The sequence below is a fragment of the Populus nigra genome, chromosome 17 (genome assembly GCF_951802175.1).
Source record: "Populus nigra chromosome 17, ddPopNigr1.1, whole genome shotgun sequence".
Classification (NCBI taxonomy): domain Eukaryota; kingdom Viridiplantae; phylum Streptophyta; class Magnoliopsida; order Malpighiales; family Salicaceae; genus Populus; species Populus nigra.
In genome coordinates, this window is record NC_084868.1 from 1,143,289 (window position 1) to 1,163,633 (window position 20,345).

The 20,345-nt window shown below is 33.7% G+C and overlaps 2 protein-coding genes and 1 long non-coding RNA gene across 3 annotated transcripts; all 3 read right to left on the minus strand.

Annotated features, from left to right (window-relative positions):
- Positions 1–575: 575 nt before the first annotated feature.
- On the minus strand, positions 576–3,005 carry LOC133676483 (protein LURP-one-related 15-like). The gene is made up of 3 exons (XM_062098154.1): positions 1,812–3,005; positions 1,467–1,691; positions 576–1,047 (listed from the first exon to the last, which is right to left on the minus strand). Exons 1-3 carry the CDS (start codon positions 2,064–2,066, stop codon positions 886–888), a joined length of 642 nt encoding a protein of 213 aa, XP_061954138.1. The 5' UTR covers positions 2,067–3,005; the 3' UTR covers positions 576–885.
- Positions 3,006–13,013: 10,008 nt separating this feature from the next.
- Positions 13,014–14,354, minus strand: LOC133677614 (protein LURP-one-related 15-like). Its single transcript, XM_062099717.1, has 3 exons — positions 13,941–14,354; positions 13,439–13,663; positions 13,014–13,355 (listed from the first exon to the last, which is right to left on the minus strand). Exons 1-3 carry the CDS (start codon positions 14,217–14,219, stop codon positions 13,209–13,211), a joined length of 651 nt encoding a protein of 216 aa, XP_061955701.1. The 5' UTR covers positions 14,220–14,354; the 3' UTR covers positions 13,014–13,208.
- Positions 14,355–19,577: 5,223 nt separating this feature from the next.
- LOC133676756 (uncharacterized) lies at positions 19,578–20,109 on the minus strand. Its single transcript, XR_009835657.1, has 2 exons — positions 19,758–20,109; positions 19,578–19,687 (listed from the first exon to the last, which is right to left on the minus strand). It is a non-coding gene; the product is annotated as an uncharacterized LOC133676756 (long non-coding RNA).
- Between the last annotated feature and the right edge of the window lie 236 nt (positions 20,110–20,345).

Genomic DNA, 20,345 nt, shown 5'->3' on the forward strand with positions numbered 1-20,345 from the left:
ATTTCTTTTTTAATTTTCAGGAGATCTATAATAACCGATTAAGGGAGAGATACGAGGATGATCCTTCGACCCATCCGGATTTCAATCCAGATTTATGGATCGAAGTAGGATCATCTGGTGGACCCGATAAAAATCGGGTGTATGGGCTCTCCAACTCTACGACTGAGAACTTGTGGGCGGCCCATAGTGTCTCAACCATTGGGAGTTTCCAATAAGTATCAAGCAACCAGTCTGAGGAGTTCATGGCATTGAAACAACAATAGAACGACTTTCGACGGATTATGAACAACTACGCCAAATGATCATGGACATTAGATCACAGATGGGTGATACATGTATGCCTTTTTTTTGGCCGTTTGATCCCAAAAACAACCAGCCTCCTCCTCCTCCTCCTCCTCCTCCTTCTCTAACTCTGCCATTGTTCTAGTTTATTTAAAAAAAAACACATTAAATTTGTAATGAATATTTGGATTAATATGATTTAACTTTATTTTTATATTTTTAATGTTTCATACAATTTTATTTGCATAATTGATATTTTACAAAGAGTTGAAAAATATTTACTGCATATGCCACTATCATCGACGTCTACATCAACAGCTAAAGACCATCGGTATTTTACAGAGAGTTGCTAAGTATTTACTGCCTATGCCACATTCACCGACAAAACTTTTCCTTCAGTGAGTGACCGCTGGAAATACAGACTGAATTATTCCGTTTGTATATTTCTAGTGGAATTTTTTTTGACACGTTTTTTCCATCTATACGAGCGTCGGTGTTTATTTTTTTTTACTGACAGAATTAGCAATAAAAACAGAAATTACAGACGATCTAAATGCCGATAAACAGTTTCTGTCGGTGACTTTTACCAATGGAGTGTGTTCTTTACACTGACGAAGCAAATCCATCGATAACACCGTTAACGCCGTTAATGCCGATAATGGCCACATCATTCGCATTGATCCTGTCGAGAATCACCACCACAAGAGCCACTATGAAGGCATAATCAACATTAGGCATGATCGCGAGAATGTGTCTTCCATGCACCTGCGTTTACATAATAAGAGAAATACTGGCATGAGATATTAATTATGAGGACAAATTTCTTGATTAAAACAATAATCGGTTTTAATGTAAATGATGTAATGACATCTGGGGTATTTCTACGACAGCCTCAGCCACGGACATATAACTATATTAAAATGATGGATATAGTATGAAGGTTTTGATTTAATTTAGTATTGTTCAAAACTTTTTACTTTATATAAAAATCATTATATTTGTAATTTTTTATTATTAATTCATGTAAAATAAATTAAAAAAAAAATTGATATCTTATTCTATTAATTTTAACTCCCAGTAAATAATCCTAGCTCCACCCTGCATATTGTTCTGTATGAGAAGATGATGTTGGTTAAATTTATTACATATTGTCATATTTCATAAATAAGTTTTGTTAATCTTACTTGTGCAAGCATGGTATTGCAATCTCCAAGAAGTATAGAGCAGGAACTCTCGTTGTAGCCTTCTTTGACCTTGAAATCAGGGACCTCTCCTTTGTTGTTACCCAAGAATACGTCTAACTCAGTCTTGAATTGGAACAGCTTTGATTTCTTGGCTGTGAAAAGCAAGTCATTCTCCTCCTTGCTTTCTCCTCTAAAAACCTCCCACCTGTCATGCATGGTGCTTATCTGGAGAAAATGATAAATTAAACACGCGGTAAGAAATTTAAATCGGATTGACTGTTATCGTTGTTGTGATGGTTAGATTGAAAAAGAAGAGAACAAATGACAGAGAGCAATTAAACATACCTTCTGCCTGAGATTGACAAGGGTGTTACCGGCTGCATCTTTCAGAAAACGACGATCATGGAGGCTTAATAGTTTACTTTTGACCTGGAAGATGAGGGTGCCATTAATGTCAGACACCTTAAAATCACTGTTGACGGCGAGTTCAACAGGGTACTGTGCCAGGTACTGTGGCCCTATTACCACCACTGGATGCTCCACTGGCGGGTATGTTCTCATAGCAGGAACGGGGTTGAATGGTGCTTGCCCAGTAGCCATAATCACAGAAACAAAATATTACTCGAAGAAATAAACAGATAGAAAGATAGCGAAATTTCTATATTATGCAAGTCTTGATGATGGTTATAGAAGTAGTCTTTGGGAGGAATGATGTACGTATTTTGTAGTGTCAATTAGCCCTATTTCATGTCCTTAAATAAAACAAAAAAAGGCCCTATCTTTCTTTTGAAGTTCATTTTTGCGTGTACACAGACATCTTTGTTTTTTTGGCAGCGAGGGGGGGGGGGGGTCTTTGGGTGGATCGGGAAAAATCTTATGGCGTGTATTCGAGGAATTAATTATATTTTAAAAATAAATCTATTTTTAGTACAATTTTCTTTTTTATTTTAAAATAAGAGAGACATGAGGATTTCATTTTCACTATTGTTTTTTCTGAAAACAATAATCTAAGAAAGAAAATTAAGCAAGAAATTGACTTGCACGTCCATACCCACCAGATCGAAGGGTCTCAACATATCCAAGCTGTGCCTTAGCTCCATCAACACATGCTTCAACTCGAGTCTTATACATGGTTCAGAAATCAATGAATTGCCCTAAAAACAAGACCCCAGTTGATTCTTTTTCAAGCTGATTTGTTATAGTAGTTTATTTGCTGTAAATATAGCACGCAATAGTTCTTATTACTAAACACACACTACAGAATATAATGGTTAAGGAAGTGGGGATTGCAAGAGGTTAGCTAGTTGCTAGATGATCGGAGGCCTTCCTAGATTCTGATACGAAAAGACACCAAATAATAACCAGAACAGCCTTGAATAGTCCACTTTCAGCATAATCCAAGCCATTCCAACAACTTCGCATGAATACTCGTAGTATACCCAGGGAAACATCTGTCTTGGGATATAGAGATGAAGAAAGCTTGATATATAGCTGCAGATATTTTGATTTTGAGATGGAATCTCTGGTAGGTTTCTAGCTATGCTGTCATGTAGGGGAGATGATAGTTTCTGTCAACTAATAAGAACAACTTTTTATATAGCTGCAGATATTTTGATTTTTGAGATGGAATCTCTGGTAGGTTTCTAGCTATGCTGTCATGATGGAGAAAACTTGATATATGGCTGCAGATATTTTATGGAATCTCTGGTAGGTTTCTAGCTATGCTGTCATGATGGAGAAAACTTGATATATAGCTGCAGATATTTTGATTTTGAGATGGAATCTCTGGTAGGTTTCTTGCTATGCTGTCATGTAGGGGAGAGGATAGTTTCTGTCAACTAATAAGAACAACTTTTTCTTGGTTGTTCGATGAGAGAACAATTTTTTTTATTTTTTAAATTTATTTTTAATATTAATACATTAAAATAATATAAAAATAATTTAAAGTAAAAATAAATTTAAATTTTTTAAAAAAACATGGCCTAGCCGCAGAAACAAACATGGTCTGTTTTTTTTTTTTCAACAATTCACTCTAGTTTTTGCACTCCTTTTTTTATTAGATCCCTGTTTTGTTTTTTTAAAATAAAAATTCTTACACTTCAACCATTTAATGTTATTTCATTTCAATTCATCTTTATAAGTTATATTAGTTTGATTTGATGTGTTGGATTCTGTTTTAATTTGCTTGCTCTTGTATAAATAATGTATCATAGAAAATTAAGACAAGAATTAAAGATCAATTTTACAAATTAACATTATGAACTAAAAGAAAATCTAAAAATACTATAGTGACACTGTTCATCCTCTTATATTAAACTGATCACCAAACTTAAATTGATTTTCTTAAATACTCATATTAGTAAATTAAAGACTCTCCTTCAAACAAGGTCTTCTTAAGTTCAAATACCAAGTAATCCTATGTGTTTCACAAACAACTTCAATTTGAGAGTCTCCATGAATATATCAGCAACTTGTTCTGATGATTGCAATCATTCCATTCTTTATCAATTCTAGTAAAACTTTACATCAATATGCACTCATTTGCTATGTAGAACTATATTTATTTTAGAGTTTAATTATTGATTAATTATCACAAATAAATTATTGTAGGCTCTTGTCTCTTCACCTAAAGTTCTTTAATAATTTTTTTCAACCATATTACTTAACCATGAAATAACTCCTAAACCAAGCAGCATAATAATTGTCAGTAAAACCAATCATATCAGACTTTTCTCTTTCATGTAAAATGATCCATACTTATAATACCTTTTAAGTATTGAAATGTCTTTTTAGCCATCAAAAGATGAATTCCTGTCGGATTATTCATGTATCTATTAACAAGACTTATTGATGCATTATATCTAGCCTTTTTATTGTTAGATACATCAAATTAACTCCCTATAATTTTCTTGTAAAGGGTGTCTTTAACCTTCTTCTTTCATGATTTCTATTTAGTTTCAAACCAAACTCAATTAATACACTCATTGAATTACAATTATTCACATTGAACTTGTCTAATATTTCTTAAACATTTTTTTTTGAGAAATAAATATATTGACACTTGATTGAACCACTTCAAAGTTGAGAAATATTTAACAATTAATATTTGTTTAATGATTGAGTAAAACATAATTTAACTATACTAATTTTATTTTTTTTTGAAATGATTATCTTTCCTACAAATATTACAAAAACAAATTAACATGATTTTGATGAGTGGAGATATTACCATTTTAAGTTAGATAAAAAAATTAATACTTATTATAAACTAAAGTGAAAATAATGATTTTTATTTATTGTTCCAAACATTTAAGTTTGATAGTGATAGTATAACAAGCTCTTTTCGTATTTTATCTTACTTTATCATTCATCAACCAAATAAAATATAAAAATATTCAACTTGTCTTATATACCATTTCCAAGTACAACTCCGACTAAATTTTATATTCTATATCATTCTCTGTGTCTCCATATTTTTTTGTTTTAAGATAATAAATGATATCTTATGTCATAATCTATTTTTAGGTTATTTTTAAAATTTATTTTTTTCTTTTCAAATTAAAAATAAAACAATAAAACAATAACAATAAAGAGACCGACGACATGGAAAAAACTAATTGAGGAAGGATTTCAAATGTAGGAAAATCAAACTGCAATTTTAAATGAAATTAAAAGCCTAATTGTACCCTATTTTACTCACAATTGAAAAGACAATGTAGATTCAAGGTCAAATTAAATTATTATTGGACGAATATACATAAAAATTTAGCCTAAGAACATAATTAGATTTTTAATAGGTCAATTTGATTTAATCATGGGTCAAATTAAAGTTTAATTATATGTAAGAACTAATTTTGGGTCCAATTGAAGGATTTAATTAGGTGCTGAGACTTAATTATACTGCAAATGAGTCAAATTAATTTTATTATGGGTTTAATTGGTGAAAACTTAAATTTGGGAGCCCAATTTGGGCTTAATCGAGAAGATTGAAATTTTAGGAGACCAAACTTAATTTTTACAAAATAAATTGGTTTAAATCAGGGGTAAAATCACAAGAAAATGAAAGTTTTTTTGGGGGTCAATTAAGGGTTAAATATAAGAAATTAACAACCAATGACCATTTTAAAAAATGCATCGAACTATGAGGATTTAATTGATTAAAATCAGGAGGTAAATAGAAGAAAATTAAAAGTTTAATGGTCAATTAAGGGTCAAATTTCTTAAATCCAAGACCAAGGACTAATATGAAAAAGGTGTTGAAAGTCGGGGATGATATTGTCATTTAACATGCTTAAAATTGCATTAAATCAAAAGTTTATGGTCAATTAGGAGTGAAATTAAAAGAAATTAAACGTCGAATGACAAAATTAAACTGTGTCCAAAATCTTTAATTTAAGGACCAAAACGACGTTGTTTTTTAACAATAAAAAAAGGAACCAGAAGACGCGTTGTCTTGTTATTATTCATCATTGTCATAACCCAATTTTTGACCATTTTATTTTAATTATTATTATTATTTTATTTACTAAAAAAAAATGAATGATGAAAAAATAATAATATTGGAAGAAACAAGTAAATGAAGAATGAATTAAAATTTGGGTTAAGAGCAAAATGATTGGAAGTTTTGGGGTTTAATTAAACTTTGAAATTAATCTAATTAAGCTTGGAATTAATTTAATTAATCCAATTAAGGGTTTAATTGGAGAATTGATAAGTTTTGAGACTTAATTAAGCTTGAAATTAATTTAATTAATCCAATCAAGGGTTTTAATTGGAGAATTGATAAGTTTTGAGAATTAATTAAGCTTGGATTTAATTTAATTAATCCAATCAAGGATTTAATTGGATAATTGATAAGTTTTGAGATTTAATTGGACTTGAATTTAATTAAATTAATGAAATCAGGGACTTAATTGAATAAATAGCAAAGTTTGGGGTTAATTGGGGGTCAAAATTGCTAAATTAAAGTCCAAGGACTAACTTGTAAAAGTCGCCGAAATGCAGGGCCAATTACAGTTTAAACCAGGGGCTTAATTACGAGACTTTTGAAATTGCAGGGGTCAAAACGTAAAATACCACCATTTATCTCCAAACGGCGTCGTTTTGAAAGGGACGCTGTTCATCTTCTTCTCCTTTAAACCAGTGACCGTTTCTGCAGTAATGGAGGGAGGTACGTTGCAGCAGTAATCGTCGTCCGTTGGCTTCAGTTATGAGCACCTTGATGGTGGCCGACCGTTGGCCTACCGCCCGTTATCAACCCGCCAGCCCTATATAAACCGAGCAGCACCGAAGAACCAGGAGGAGAAAAAGAAAAAAACTGGGGAAGGGAACTGAACAAAAAGAGAGAAGAAAAACCCAGTAGACAGGGGAGTGGGGAAGCTAAAACCCAGACTCGAAAAAAACCACAAAAACTAGGGGAACCGAGAGGGAGAAGACTGGAGAGACAAAAACAGTGAGGCGCATTGGCCAGCCAACACAGGAGCGCCGACCTCGTCTCCGGTTGCGCCACCCCCTTTTCCCCTCCGAACAGACATGATACAGAGACGATAAGAGAGCCACGAGCAGACTTTCGTTCCTCTGTTTCTTCTCAAAGAAACAGAGGAGGCTAAAGAAAAAGAGCCACGAGAGAGGGAAAGAAAAAGCCACGGACGGCAGGAAAGAAAAACAGAGGAAGGGGGAGAAACAAAAAAAAAACAGAAGAAAAAGAAAAGGAGTGGACATGTGGAGCCTCTGGTTTCTTCAAAAGGAAACAGAGGAGACGAACGAACGGGGGGGAACAAAAAAAAAAGGCCAGAGGCTGGATAGAGAGCGACTGAGAACGAAAAAAAAAGGGACCGAGAACAGGGGAAAAAGGCAAGCAGAACCCAGAGAAAACAACAGAAAACAGAGGAGAAAAACAGAGCAAGACAGAGGGAAGAAACCCAGCAAAACAGAGAGAGAGAAAATACACAGAAAAAAAACAGAGAAAACGCAAACAAAGAAACCCAGAAAAACCAACATTAACATCACCGTCTCCTCAATTCCCCCCTGCAAATCAGAAAAAGGAAGAACCCAAGCAGCAAGCCGTGACCTTCATCATCACCGAAACAAAAGGAAAACAGAAGGGGCAGGCGTACACAGACGAGAACGAAATCACCGTGCTACAAGCCTCCTCGCAACCTCCAGAAGCAGGTAAGCCGTTCTCATTCTCTCTTCATTCTTGTTTTGAATTGTGCAAATGTAAGAACTGTGCGAAGGTAATTTAATTACCTTCGCACAGTTGCTGCACGCGTGAAATTGCTTCACGTGTGCAGTTTAATTAACTCTGCCGGGCCACTGGTTTGGGCCAGTGGCCGGGCAGGCTGGGCCTAGCCCAGCCCATGTGGGCTGAGCTGGGCCCAGCCCCAAAAAATAAAAAAAAATAAAAAAAATAGAAAGTGTAGGAATAAAAATTTTGCATGTCTTAGAAAAAATATATTTTTGTCAATTTATTCACTGATATCAGAATCAGGAATAAAAAAGGGAAAGAAAAGAAAATATATTGTTTTTTTGGTAGCTACGAATTTTTACCAACGCCAGAGTTGGAATTATTTGTGGTGGAATTTTTACCAACGCCAGAGTTGGAATTATTCGCGATCAAATATTCACTGACGCCAGAGTCAGGAATATTATAAACAAATCATCATAGCATAAGCGAATAAATGTTTAGCAATTTAAGACAAAATCAGCAATGCAGTCTGACTCAGGCAGAATGTTTAAGGAGTGATAATATCTTTCCTTTTACGTAACCAGTCCCGAACCATAGAATCTTTGTTGACTAGTTAGGATTCCTAGTGACCATAATACTAGGTGGCGACTCCTTAAACAAGACATTTTCCCCTAAAAGAACAAGATGCCAGAAATCTGTTTTTTTTTCCACAATCGAGAATTTATTTTAGGGCCGCCGTGATGTCGGGTGCGACAATCATCCCTAACCTTTTCACCCAAAAACGTTGTCTGGGTAACAATTTTTCAAGGACATTTAATACTTCATCTCTTAACTAAATTGGACAAACCATATACCAACATGATAGCCTGACATTAAACTACACCCTAGAGTAGGTCTCACCCATATATTGTCCTTACAACCACCGCAGTGTCGCCCCAAGATGGGTAACCCGACTAGCCTTTAGCAGCAAACTTGTCACACTCAACATTGCGATGACCTTTAAAAATTCATGGAGAAAGAACATAGATCTGACATCTTGTTCTTAAAGGGGAAATGATTGATTACGTGAAAGAAAAGATATTATCACTCCTTAAACATCCTACCCAAGGTAAACTGCATTGTTGATTTTGTCTTAAATTACTAAGTATTTGTTTTATTTTGTTTTTGATGGTTTGCTTATGTTAAAAATGAACAGGTTGTATTACTCTTAATAATATTTTAGACATTTATCTTTCATAGGGTTCTCTGCTCTTATTTATCAAGAGATAATGACCTGTTATTCCTAGAAAAATATTTTGGATTTTAATCTCTTGGGGTTTTTTTATCCAAATATTAATAGTGAATAATAACAAACTATTCTTAATAATATTTTGGATATTAACTATTTAAGATTTCTTTATCCAATATTAATAGTAAATAAGAATAAATTATTGAAAAATAAGATTTTTATATTTTTTTAATATTGACCAAAACCCTTTGAAATTTACAAACATATTGTAAAATTTCAAGAAAATAATTTGTGTTTAAGAAATCTATCTCAAAATTCTATAACTGGAAAAGCAAATCCGTATGCCGTAGGAAGCCAAAGTTCTGAAACCTAAATTTTGAACTTAAAATCCTATGTCCGTGCCTCACAACCCTACCCTTTTTCCCTAAGTTGGGACCTGCCTTACTCGTTTCATGCAAACAGAAAGAAAACGCTGGGGAGCACGCCTTTATATCATGTATATCACAGACTAAAAACCAAGAACAACATCATGGTCGGCTATCCTTTCTCCAGCGGACAGAAAGGGAAGAAAAAAACGTGACCCTCCCCAGAACATGCCAACGTTACTTCAAGTAAAAAGGAACTTTCTTTGTGTTTTCTTTATCCTCTAGACAAACTACATTTAGGAGCACAGCTCCTCCTATACAGAATCTTAAAACCAGGGAGGTACCTGAATAAAGAAAAAAAATGGTGAGGGTCTTTGAACCTCATGGTTTCTCATGGTAGGGGAATGAGGAAAGAAACACGCTTTTAACATAAACAATAAGCTAAACTCAAAGCCATGAAAGATTAGCAGGCGAGCATATAACCTTTGTCCACACAAAAACCGAATATTCAGAGCAAAAGGAGAAACAGGTTTGGAACAGAACAATCAACAGATGCCTAGTTTGAATATAACAAAGAAGAAGAAGTTGGCTTATACCTGCAGATCTTGCTTGCAAAAATGAAGTACAAACCGACGGGTAGTCGCTGCCTTGTTCTTTGCCTCTGACAACCCGAAAAAAGGCTTCCTCTTTTGCCGTTAGGGGTTGTTCCAAAACTTTTATAGTTTTTGTAAACTCCTTTTGGGAAAGAAGGAAACAGAGAGAGAGGAAGAAAAACAGAGGGAGGAGAAAGAAAACAGAGGGTGAGGAAAGGAAAACAGAGAGTGACAAAAAAGAAAAGGGAGAGCAGAAGCACAAAAGAAAACAGAAGACTAGAAGAAGGCTGAAAGTGGAAAAATAGAAGGAAAAAAAAAAACAACGAGAAATAGAAGGAAGATTAACCATAGTCTATTCTTTGTTCTAAAGACATGTTTAAGCCTAATAATGTGCGTATATTAAGAAAAGCCATCTATGGGCTTAAATAAGCACCCTCGTGGTATGATATACAACTCTAAAAAATGCTCTCCTTAAATTGTTTTTCTTATTTTATATGTAGAACTCCTATTTATAAGGTTTGTACAAGATATTGTTTATTATAAATTCGAATACATGAGGATAGAAGATTTACAAGAGATAAGATGAGGGGAAATCTATATTGTTACAAATTCTTGACTTCTTTTATATGATTAACCACTATGTAAACAATAAATAACCTTATTTTTTAGTATATGAAATTTTGAAACACCATCAATATTTTATTATTGCAGTAATACTGAAGTTGCAGATCTTAATTTGTCTTTTATAGAATTTATGCTTGATGGTAATCAATTTTCGTGCCACACATGTTGCTTATTAATGCATCGTTGAAGGGTGATTTAGGCTCTTAACATAAAAAGCCTAAGGATGCACTCACATTAAGAATATTTGAGGAGATTTGCATGTTGTTGTGATTGTTAAAATAAACTATAGCCTTTGTTATATGTAAGGTGTCGTGGGGAGACATCAAATGACACTCTACATCACCCCACATTATTATTTGATTGTTATTCTAAATTAAATTTATATTTGTTGGTCATATCTAAGATTTAAGGCATATCTTTCTTTGTGAGAAAGTCTCTAGTTTGTCAGGTTAAATTCTAACTATTCAAAAGTCTAAATTTTAGCAGCATTTATTTTTCACTTTGTATCCTTAATACCTAAGGGTGTACTATATTGTGTGGTTTTACACCCCTGAATATTAAGTCTACAGCTAAACCCTAACACTCTAAATATAAAATGAACAAAATGATTGATGAATGATTTTTTATATTTTGGTCAAACTCTAAGGGATAATCATAAATTAGTTACGGTATCCATTTTTGCATTTCAAAACATGAGAAATATGTTTTTTTTAAAAAAAATATATATGCTTAAAATTTTTTTAGGATTTGACCGTATGCATGAAAACAAAATATTTCTTATTATTTTGAAAAATAAAATTGATTTAAAAACTCTTGAGATTTTTTTTAATCTTCAAATTTTTTTAAGAAGCATTTCGGAGAAAACTAGGTTTTTTAATATTGAATCTGTATCTTATAGTGTAAATATACAATCTGATATTTTACAAATTGATAGAAAAACATACGAGAAAATCACAAATAGAGGGTTTTGAAGTGAAAAAAAAACAAAGCAACCTTGTTTGGCCGGAGACAGAGGGTTGCTAGAAGGGTTCCTGGTGGTTCATGGAAGATTGTGTATGGTGACCAAAGGTGGTGGTGTCACCGGAGGTGGAGAAAAAGAGGTGGAAAGGGAGGCTGACGAAGAAGAAGAAAAAAACGAGAGCAAAAATGATTTTTTTGCCAACTTTTCACACTGATTCCATGATACTCAGGGCATGGAATCCATCATAAAAATAGTTTAGTTAAATTCCTATGTAGAAAAGCATTGTTAACATCTATTTGCCTTAACTCTCATCCATTCATGACAACAATAGTTAAAACTGATCTAATGTTCGCAAGTTTAACTATTGCATTGAATGTTTCTTTATCGTCAAGTCCGGGGCATTGATTATACCCCTTTGCAACAAGACAATATTTCAATCTATCCATATAACCATTAGATTTTCTCTTCACTTTAAACACCCATCTACAACCTAACTACATGGGTACAATTTGAAGGTGGCGGAACCAAGTCCCAAGTTCTATGCTTCAAAAAAAAAAAAAGGATGGTAGTGAGCTCATTTGATATAACATTACGCCGCTGAGATTGAGATATAGCTTGGCGTACACATGTTGGTTTAAAGGTTTGTGGAAGAGGATATTTTGTCACTGTATGAATTTGCTTTAATTATTTGATTCATGGATCTTGTTGTCATGTTATGATTCCGTTGAGTTTGAACAAATGAATTTACAATAGTTTGGTTATTTTGAATTTATGTGGTTTTGGTTTGATCCATGGTTATGCAATTAGGGTGCGTTCCAAGTATTAAAGGAATCGATGGTGATAAATTCTCATGAATTTCATTCCATTGTCATTGGAAATAAATGATTTCTAGCCGGGTATAACATCAAAACAGGTTAAAGTTGGTTCCATATGACCCTATCAATTTAATGAACCCAAATACAACTTGGTAAAAATCTAGTTTGATTGAAAAAATATTTTTTCAAGATAACATTGGTTTAATTTTATTTTTTTAAAAAATATTGGGATAACAATATTTTGAATCGACCTGAGTCAATATAGGTTAAACAGTAAAATTTATAATTAGATTTTTGAACTTAGATGAGTTTAATAACTCTATTTTTTTAGAATTTATTTTTTTAATCATATAATAATAAAAATAAACTTGTGCTGGAAAGCCACCAAATAAAATTTAAGAGGAAAAAAATCGTGAAGAGCTATAAAATAAGTGCTAATGTTATAAAAAAAAGTGTCATAATCTTTTTTGGTGATATTCTCTCTTATCTCTCAAACATAGAATTTTAAAAGATGAACAAAATGAAGTTTTGGATAAAAAATTAAAGTTCTAAAGCTAAAGGGACAAAAGATACAAAAATAAAGAAACTTTCAGGATCAAATTTTTAAAATCTTCACCTCATGTGTTTATATATAGGCTGTTTTTTATAAAAATAAAGAAGTTAATTTCAATATTTCTTTAACAACAAAATTGCATTCTTTTTACCGAATCAAGCACCAACTTTTGCAAGCGCTACAAACAAATTTATACAAATTATGTGTTATTTGTTTTCGGGTTTGATCAGAATTCAAAACACATTAAATAAATGATTATAAAGCTTAACAAACATTATATATTTTACGCTTTATGTCATCCACAAAGCATACATTTTACATTAGGAAAAAGCAATAAAGAATGCATTGTATTTATTCTTACAATAAAAAAGCAATACAACTTGAAAACGTCTCGTGAAATAAAACAAAAGCTGTATTTAATCTTCGCCACTACGGTCCGCATTGATCTCATCGAGAATCACCACAAGAGCTACTATGAAGGCATAATCAACATTAGGATAAACAGTCACTCCAAAACTATCTGTATCCAAGATCATTGTCGTGAGAGAGTGTAATCTATGCATCTGCATTTATTCAAGATTAAAAAATATTAGTATGAACACCTGCAAAGATAGGACTGTAAAATGAATGAGAGCTTTGAACTTACTTGTGCAAGCATGGCATTGGAATCTCCAAGAAGTATAGAGCAGGAACTCTCGCCGTACCCTCCTTTGACCTTGAAATCAGGGACCTCTCCTTTGTTGTTAGCCAAGAATACGTCTAACTCAGTTTTGAATTGGAACAGCTTTGATTTCTTGGCTGTGAAAAGCAAATCTTTCTCCTCCTTGCTTTCTCCTCTAAAAGCTTCCCACCTCCGATGCATGGTCCTTATCTGGAGAAAATGGTAAACACGCCGTAAGCCATCTCATTGATATATGGACAGTAATGATAATAGACTTATTTGACTGTATTCAACTTTCATCATTGTTATTTTATGCGTGGTCCTTACCTGTTAAATTACATTTAAAAAATAATAATAATCCTCGATGTTTATATTAAATGAATCATTCTAGTCTCGTGTAAAAGGCAACCAAATTAAGAATTTATCATTGTTGTGATGGTTAGATTGAAAAAGAAGAAAGCAAATGACAAAGAGCAATTAAACATACCTTCTGCCTGAGATTGACAAGGGTGTTACCGGCTGCATCTTTCAGAAAACGACGATCATGTAGGGTTAAGAGTTTACTCTTGACCTGGAAGATGAGGGTGCCATTAATGTCAGACACCTTAAAATCATTCTCTCCAAGAGTCCATAGCTTTGTAGAGACGGCGAGTTCAACAGGGTACTGTGCCAGGTACTGTGGCCCTATTACTACCACTGGATGCTCCACCGGCGGGTATGTTCTCACGGCTGGAATGGGGTTGCCTGGTGCTTGCCCAGTAGCCATAATCACAGAAACCAAATATTACTTACTCGAAGAAATAAACAGAAAGAGAAATAGCTAAATTTCTATATTATGCAGGTCTTGATGGTGGTTATAGAAGTAGTCTTTGAGAGGAATGCTGTATGCATTTTATAGTGCCCATTAGCCTGTATTGCACATGTCGTGTCTTCAAATAAAAAAAATACAGTCAACTGTACATCATTTCAAGAAACAAATCAACAATGGCAACACAATTTAATTTATTCGTAAATGATGCAACTTGGAGCATCTTTTGCATTTCATAATGTGAGCTGTGAATATAAAATATAACAATATATATCCACTTGTGACCTTTTGCCCCCAACAATTATTGGTACGAGTTTATGCTTTTAACTACCTTTATCAACTTTTATAAGTTAAATTACTTTCGCTTTTTTGCTAAAACAGTCAACTGCAAATCATTTCAAGAAGCAAATCAACAATGGCAACACTGTTTTATTCGTAAATAAGGCAACTTGGAGCAACTTTTGCATTTCAAAACGGTGAACCGTGTCTCATCTGATCCCTTGTCCGTTTCACCACATGGATAAAGAAAGATAATGACAGTAAATTGCAAACCGTGTCTGATCCGCTTCCAGTTGCAGTGGACAGCTTCCCGTTGCAATATGGTGTTAATTAATTATTAAGATACCCCTTTCCATGTTGACCTGACCAAGGAGATGGGTTTTTCTATATAGCAGCCAATCTCTATAGTTTCAAACAAGGCAACTGACCTATTTAGTTTCAAAATAACTAACATTAATTAAAGCGTGCCTCAAACATAAAAAAACCATTCATTGCTATAGTAACATTATGATTTGGCTCTTTAAAGAAAAATGTGGTGCTTGAAATGCCTCCCATTAAACATACCTACCCTTTCATAAGCGACATTGCATATTTTTCCTCTTGGTATGGCACCTGACGTCGAAGGATGAACAATTTAGAGCCTGTTTGTTTCTGCGTTTCAAAAGCGCTTGTGATAAAATTTGAAAATTTTTTATTTTTTTATTAACTACAAATTAATATGTTTTTAGTTTTTTCAAATCATTTTGATGTGCTGATGTTAAAAATGATTTTTTAAAAATAAAAAAAATCATTGGCAGGTATTTTGACACGAAAAGCTATTTGAAAAGTAACCGCAACCACACTGTCAAACAATCTATTATAACTAGTGGTTGTCACTAAAAAGTAAAGATCTGCTTTGGGAGCTAATACAATTATTTCCATTGGTTGACTAGTCATTAAAGAATTGTCAAGGGTACAAGTGTCTTTTTACTTTTAAGAACAATAAAATAATTAATTTACCCTCAAATAAAAAAAAATTAGAAAAGCTTTTACCACCACCAACCAAGACACCATTGCCCATAGTGAATCTCAAAGCAAATATTGCAACATAGTCATGAATGAAACACATCTTTCTTAGGCCCTTACCACCACCAACCAAGCACCATTGCCATTGCAGGGTAATCAACAAGCTACAACTAGCAGCAATTGTTTGCTCTGTTACATGCAGTATGTAAACATGCTTCCTTGTATATATCACTTGAAAGACAAAATTTTAGTATTTTAGACATTAAAAGATGTTAAAAACAAAAATTATAGAATGCCTTAAGAAAGATAATTCAATGAGATCCACTTCAAAATAGGGCAGGAACATTTGCTGCTTAAGCAATCAAAGATGAGCCAATCTTATCCCACAACGCTACCATTTATGTAGTTGGGGGGCAAGATATACAATTCCTTTTGCACTCAGTGCATTTGAAAGCTTAGGGTTCTCGGACGCATGAACAAAACCAGGTTAAACTGCATCAACATATGCTATCGCTGCCATCTAGGAAGCACAAATCACAACTTTTCGAAAAAATTACAAGGGAAATGAAATCCATCTTTCCTTATAACTAATAAAAAAAAAAGTTCAAACATAGCATAATTAGGTAAAATGTGTTGTAACCTAATTTTGACCCATTGGTTTTTAATTTAATTTTTACATGGATTAAAATGTAAAATTCAAAAAAAAGGTGCTTTGTCAACTTGTACGGAAACTAGGGACTACAATGTGATTTTGTCATTATATCCTTACCTTCAAGATAATGATAGTTGTCTACTTTGAAATTCGATTCTAATTCAAACTTCAAAAAAAGAGAATGAGTTTGATTGAGACTTTACTTCTCGCAAACAATGGGACTCTTACACTATAAATACTAATCTTAGTGTATGCAGAAAGAAGGAGGATGATTAGAGAGAAACCCTAAAAGAAGAGACCCCAAGAGAAGGTCATTACCAGAAACCCTAAAAGAGAGAAACATAAAAAAAAGAGGGCGGTGAACCCTATACTAGCCACCGCCCCCCTCAACCCTTTTTTTTAGCCCAGTCTCCCTCGACTTCACCTCAAGCAGTCTCACGCCTAGGTAAGTTTCCATCCTTCCTTGCTAAAATAATTAACTGGTTACTATTGCATGCATGCGTGGACTTTTCATGCATGGCTAGGCTAGATCCAGCCCAAAAAGAAAAAAAAAAAGAGTGGGCCGGGTCTGGGCTTTAGGCCTAGCCAACCCAAATTGTGTTTGCTAGGGGTGTGTTTGGCAAAACACACCCTTATGCCTTAGCCATAATTTTTATGCCAATTCTAATTTGATATTTGACCAAACGAATCCCTTTTCAATAGCAGAAAAATTCAAAAATATTTGGGGTCTTCATTGATTTATTTGTAGGCCTCTCGCACTTTGTTTTATTTTTTTCTTTGTGTTTGTATTTTTGTAGATGTGCTCAATCTGTGGACTATTACTGTTAAATACAAATATGTAGTGCAATATTTTTTTTTACTTCCATCTAAAAAGGGCAAATAATAATAAAGGATAAACAAGAAAAAAATGACATAAAAATTTCTTCTTCAAATTCATTTTTTGCAAAAATATTCACTGACGCCAGAGTTAGGAGTATCATATTTTTTGGATTTGTGTGATATTTACTAATGTCAAAGTTGGAAATATTCGTAGGAATTGTTCACTAATGCCAGAGTCAGGAACATGAAAGGAAGAATAAAAAAAAGGAAAAAAAAGAACAAATTCTTAGCAATTTTAGACAAAACCAGCAATGCAGCCTGCCTTAGGTAAGACGCTTAAGGGGTGATAACATCTTTTCTTTTACGTAACCAATTTCGTACCATAGAATCTCTATTGACCAGTTAGGGTTCTCAGTGACCATAATACTAGGTGGCGACTCCTTGAACAAGATCTTTTCCCTTAAAAAAACAAGATGCCACATATCTGTTTCTTTTTCAATCGAGATGATTTTTAATCGGTCGCTATGATGTCCGGATGTGACAAAATGGATCGTAACAAAGTAAGACAATGTTTGAGACTATGACAAGATTTTTTTTCAAAGTACTTTTCGTTTAAAAATATATTAAAATAATATTTATTTTATTTTTTTAATTTTATTTTTAATATAAACACTAAAAACACACTCTTACAATCTATATAAAAATCAATCTCGAGCTTCCCTATATTTTCCTTATTAAAACAAAACAAACATACCAAATAAACATCATAAAAGTATGAGAGCAAAATGAATACTTATTGAATTTCAATTTTTTTAGGGGGAGGCGGCATAGGCTTCGAAAGTGAAACCAACAAGAATAACAATGAGATTGATATAGAAAGAAGGTTGTTCCATCTCTTTATCTTTCTATTCTTGAACGACATTGAGATTGATATCAAAAGAAGATAGATAATCAAATCAATAAATAATAAATATTCAAGAAATTAAATAAGAAAAAGAATAATGAATATAAAGAAATCACCAAAGCCTTTTATTCTTTCTAAGTTTCACTTCCTCAAGTGATTTGACAAGAATGGAATGATTGAGATCATCCATTGTAAAAGTAAACAACATGTTAATGATAAATTCATTAAGGCTCTCAAATTAGAGTTGTTTGTGAAGCACAAACATTTACTTGATGTTTGCACTTAAGAATATCTTATTTAAAAGAGAATCCCTCATTTTTTAAGCTAAGTGTTTAAGAACATGAGTTTAAAAGGGAGATTGTGGAGATAAAAGAAGGACTCCTAATTAAGTTTGGAAAACATTTCCTAGTCTAAAAGGATTTATGTTTATAATTCTTATTAAACTAGTTTAAAAAGGATTTCTTAGAACATCATCATTGACATTGTCTTTGGAAAACTGATCAAAAAGTCGTTAGAGTTTTTTTTTTCAAATCTTGTTTTTGACATTACCACGTCATTATATGGCATGTAACCATGACACACATGGATCGGGACGTGATCTACCCGTTACTACAGGCACTCTTGCCCAATTGAACCTTCCAGTAACTCATCAACCAGGTAAAAGTCCTTACTTAAGTCATGTTTGCAACCCTGGAGCAAAATCAGACCTTGCCACTTCAAAAAGTCTTGACACCTATAGTAGCACACTTGAGCTCAGCACCATCACCATTGGTCGCTCCTAACGCCCATAGAAATTTGCACTACCTAGAGGAGTCTAGGAAAAATGACCTTCAAAAGAGTATTTTGGACTAACACTGTAGTCTTGAACTGACATGACTCTCCAGTGGGACTCCTAAGCCTCACAAGAGATTTATCTCGAATCTCCCACCTTTCTAGTGTAATCTTGGACTGGTATGACTCTCCAGTAGGGATCTCGAGCCTCATGAAATCTCTAGGGATTAATCTCAGACCTCCCACCTCTCTAGTGCAGTTAAAACTAACATGACTCTTTAGTGAGACTTCCAGGCCTCATACAATTTCCAGGGATAATCTCGGATCACTCTCTAGTGGGGTGTGAGGTTTCATGCCCCATACCATCGCCGGGAGGCCACTCTCTAAAACTAATAATTCTCTAATAAGGAGCTCGCAAGCTGCTATCACAATGTTGGTGAGGTTTCACACTCCATTGATCATTTTTAGTGGGGGGCTCTCATTCCATTTATAAAGATGACAAATACCCCCCTCCCACACACACACTCTAATACAACCACTCTGAAGGTTTCCAAGCCCTACTCATTGTCATAAAGCCTTCTTTTCTCCGGTAGGATCTCAAATCGGCACATGATTTTCAAACCTCATACTATTATAGGAAATGACTTTCTAAGGGATATTCCCAACCTTTTATATTTTTTCAATAATCTTAAAATACTGGTATTAAAAAATATATAAAAATACAATCATTTTAATAAATTTTCTTTTTTAAGTTTTTTTCAGGTATATTTTAAATTTCATAGTTGATTCTTATTGTAAATTTCAATTAATCACGATGACTGTCCTCTGACGCATACCTCACGACCGTTGTTTTTTCAAAGGCCACGTTTTGCACAAAAAGCATCCATGGACATTACCAAGAAATGATAGCTACCAGCTGCATTGCAAATCATGTGAGGCTTTTCTTTGCAAAAGGGCCCTCCCTGTTTTAACCATATTTGGCTTCTAACGCTTCCTCTGATGGAATGAAAAAAATGAGAGTATGGGAATGAAAAAAGAAAAAAGAAAACAAGAGGAAAGTACATACGCCATGGATGGTGACCATGCGAGCTCCGAATTCAACACCGATGGTGAGTTCATGAACGGGATGGAATCTTTTACCAGTGAATTTCAAGAGCAGGTATGATTTCCCTACACCTAAATTGAAAAGCACAATTCATTTTTCCAAAATAAAAAATAAATGAAAAAGAAAAAATCGAAAAGCAAGAAGAGAAGGATCATGAAATGCTCCACCCAGAAAACCCAATGTGACCATGTCTACTCCACACCATATTCGCTAATGCACCTTGCACTAATGCACGTCCTTTCAATCCATGACTCTCCCCCCTCTTTACTGTCTTCTTTTTTTTGTAGAGATAAGGTTGCAGACATGGCGACGATACATTGGCTTTTGGGATTACCTTATCTCCGTGTCAAATAAAATCTAAATTCATCATTTCATTGTTTCACACGGTAATATTGGTCCTTTCTTTTTAATATTTTGTGGGATGTAATTGTAGTTCCCAGAAAACTGGATATGAGAGGCGAAGCACATAAATTTAAAGAGAAAAAACCCCCCTATTAAATAAATTTAAAAAGACAATATGGAGCATTAAAGGATGAAATAGAAATGAAG

Excerpts from the sequence above, each read along its gene's own strand:
- LOC133676483 (XM_062098154.1), bottom strand. The coding sequence starts at position 2,066 with ATGGCTACTGGGCAAGCACCATTCAACCCCGTTCCTGCTATGAGAACA. Across the intron at positions 1,692-1,811 it reads TTGTCAATCTCAGGCAGAAG|ATAAGCACCATGCATGACAG; the intron begins GTATGTTTAATT and ends CATTTTCTCCAG. Across the intron at positions 1,048-1,466 it reads GCAATACCATGCTTGCACAA|GTGCATGGAAGACACATTCT; the intron begins GTAAGATTAACA and ends ATGTAAACGCAG.
- LOC133677614 (XM_062099717.1), bottom strand. The coding sequence starts at position 14,219 with ATGGCTACTGGGCAAGCACCAGGCAACCCCATTCCAGCCGTGAGAACA. Across the intron at positions 13,664-13,940 it reads TTGTCAATCTCAGGCAGAAG|ATAAGGACCATGCATCGGAG; the intron begins GTATGTTTAATT and ends CATTTTCTCCAG. Across the intron at positions 13,356-13,438 it reads CCAATGCCATGCTTGCACAA|ATGCATAGATTACACTCTCT; the intron begins GTAAGTTCAAAG and ends GAATAAATGCAG.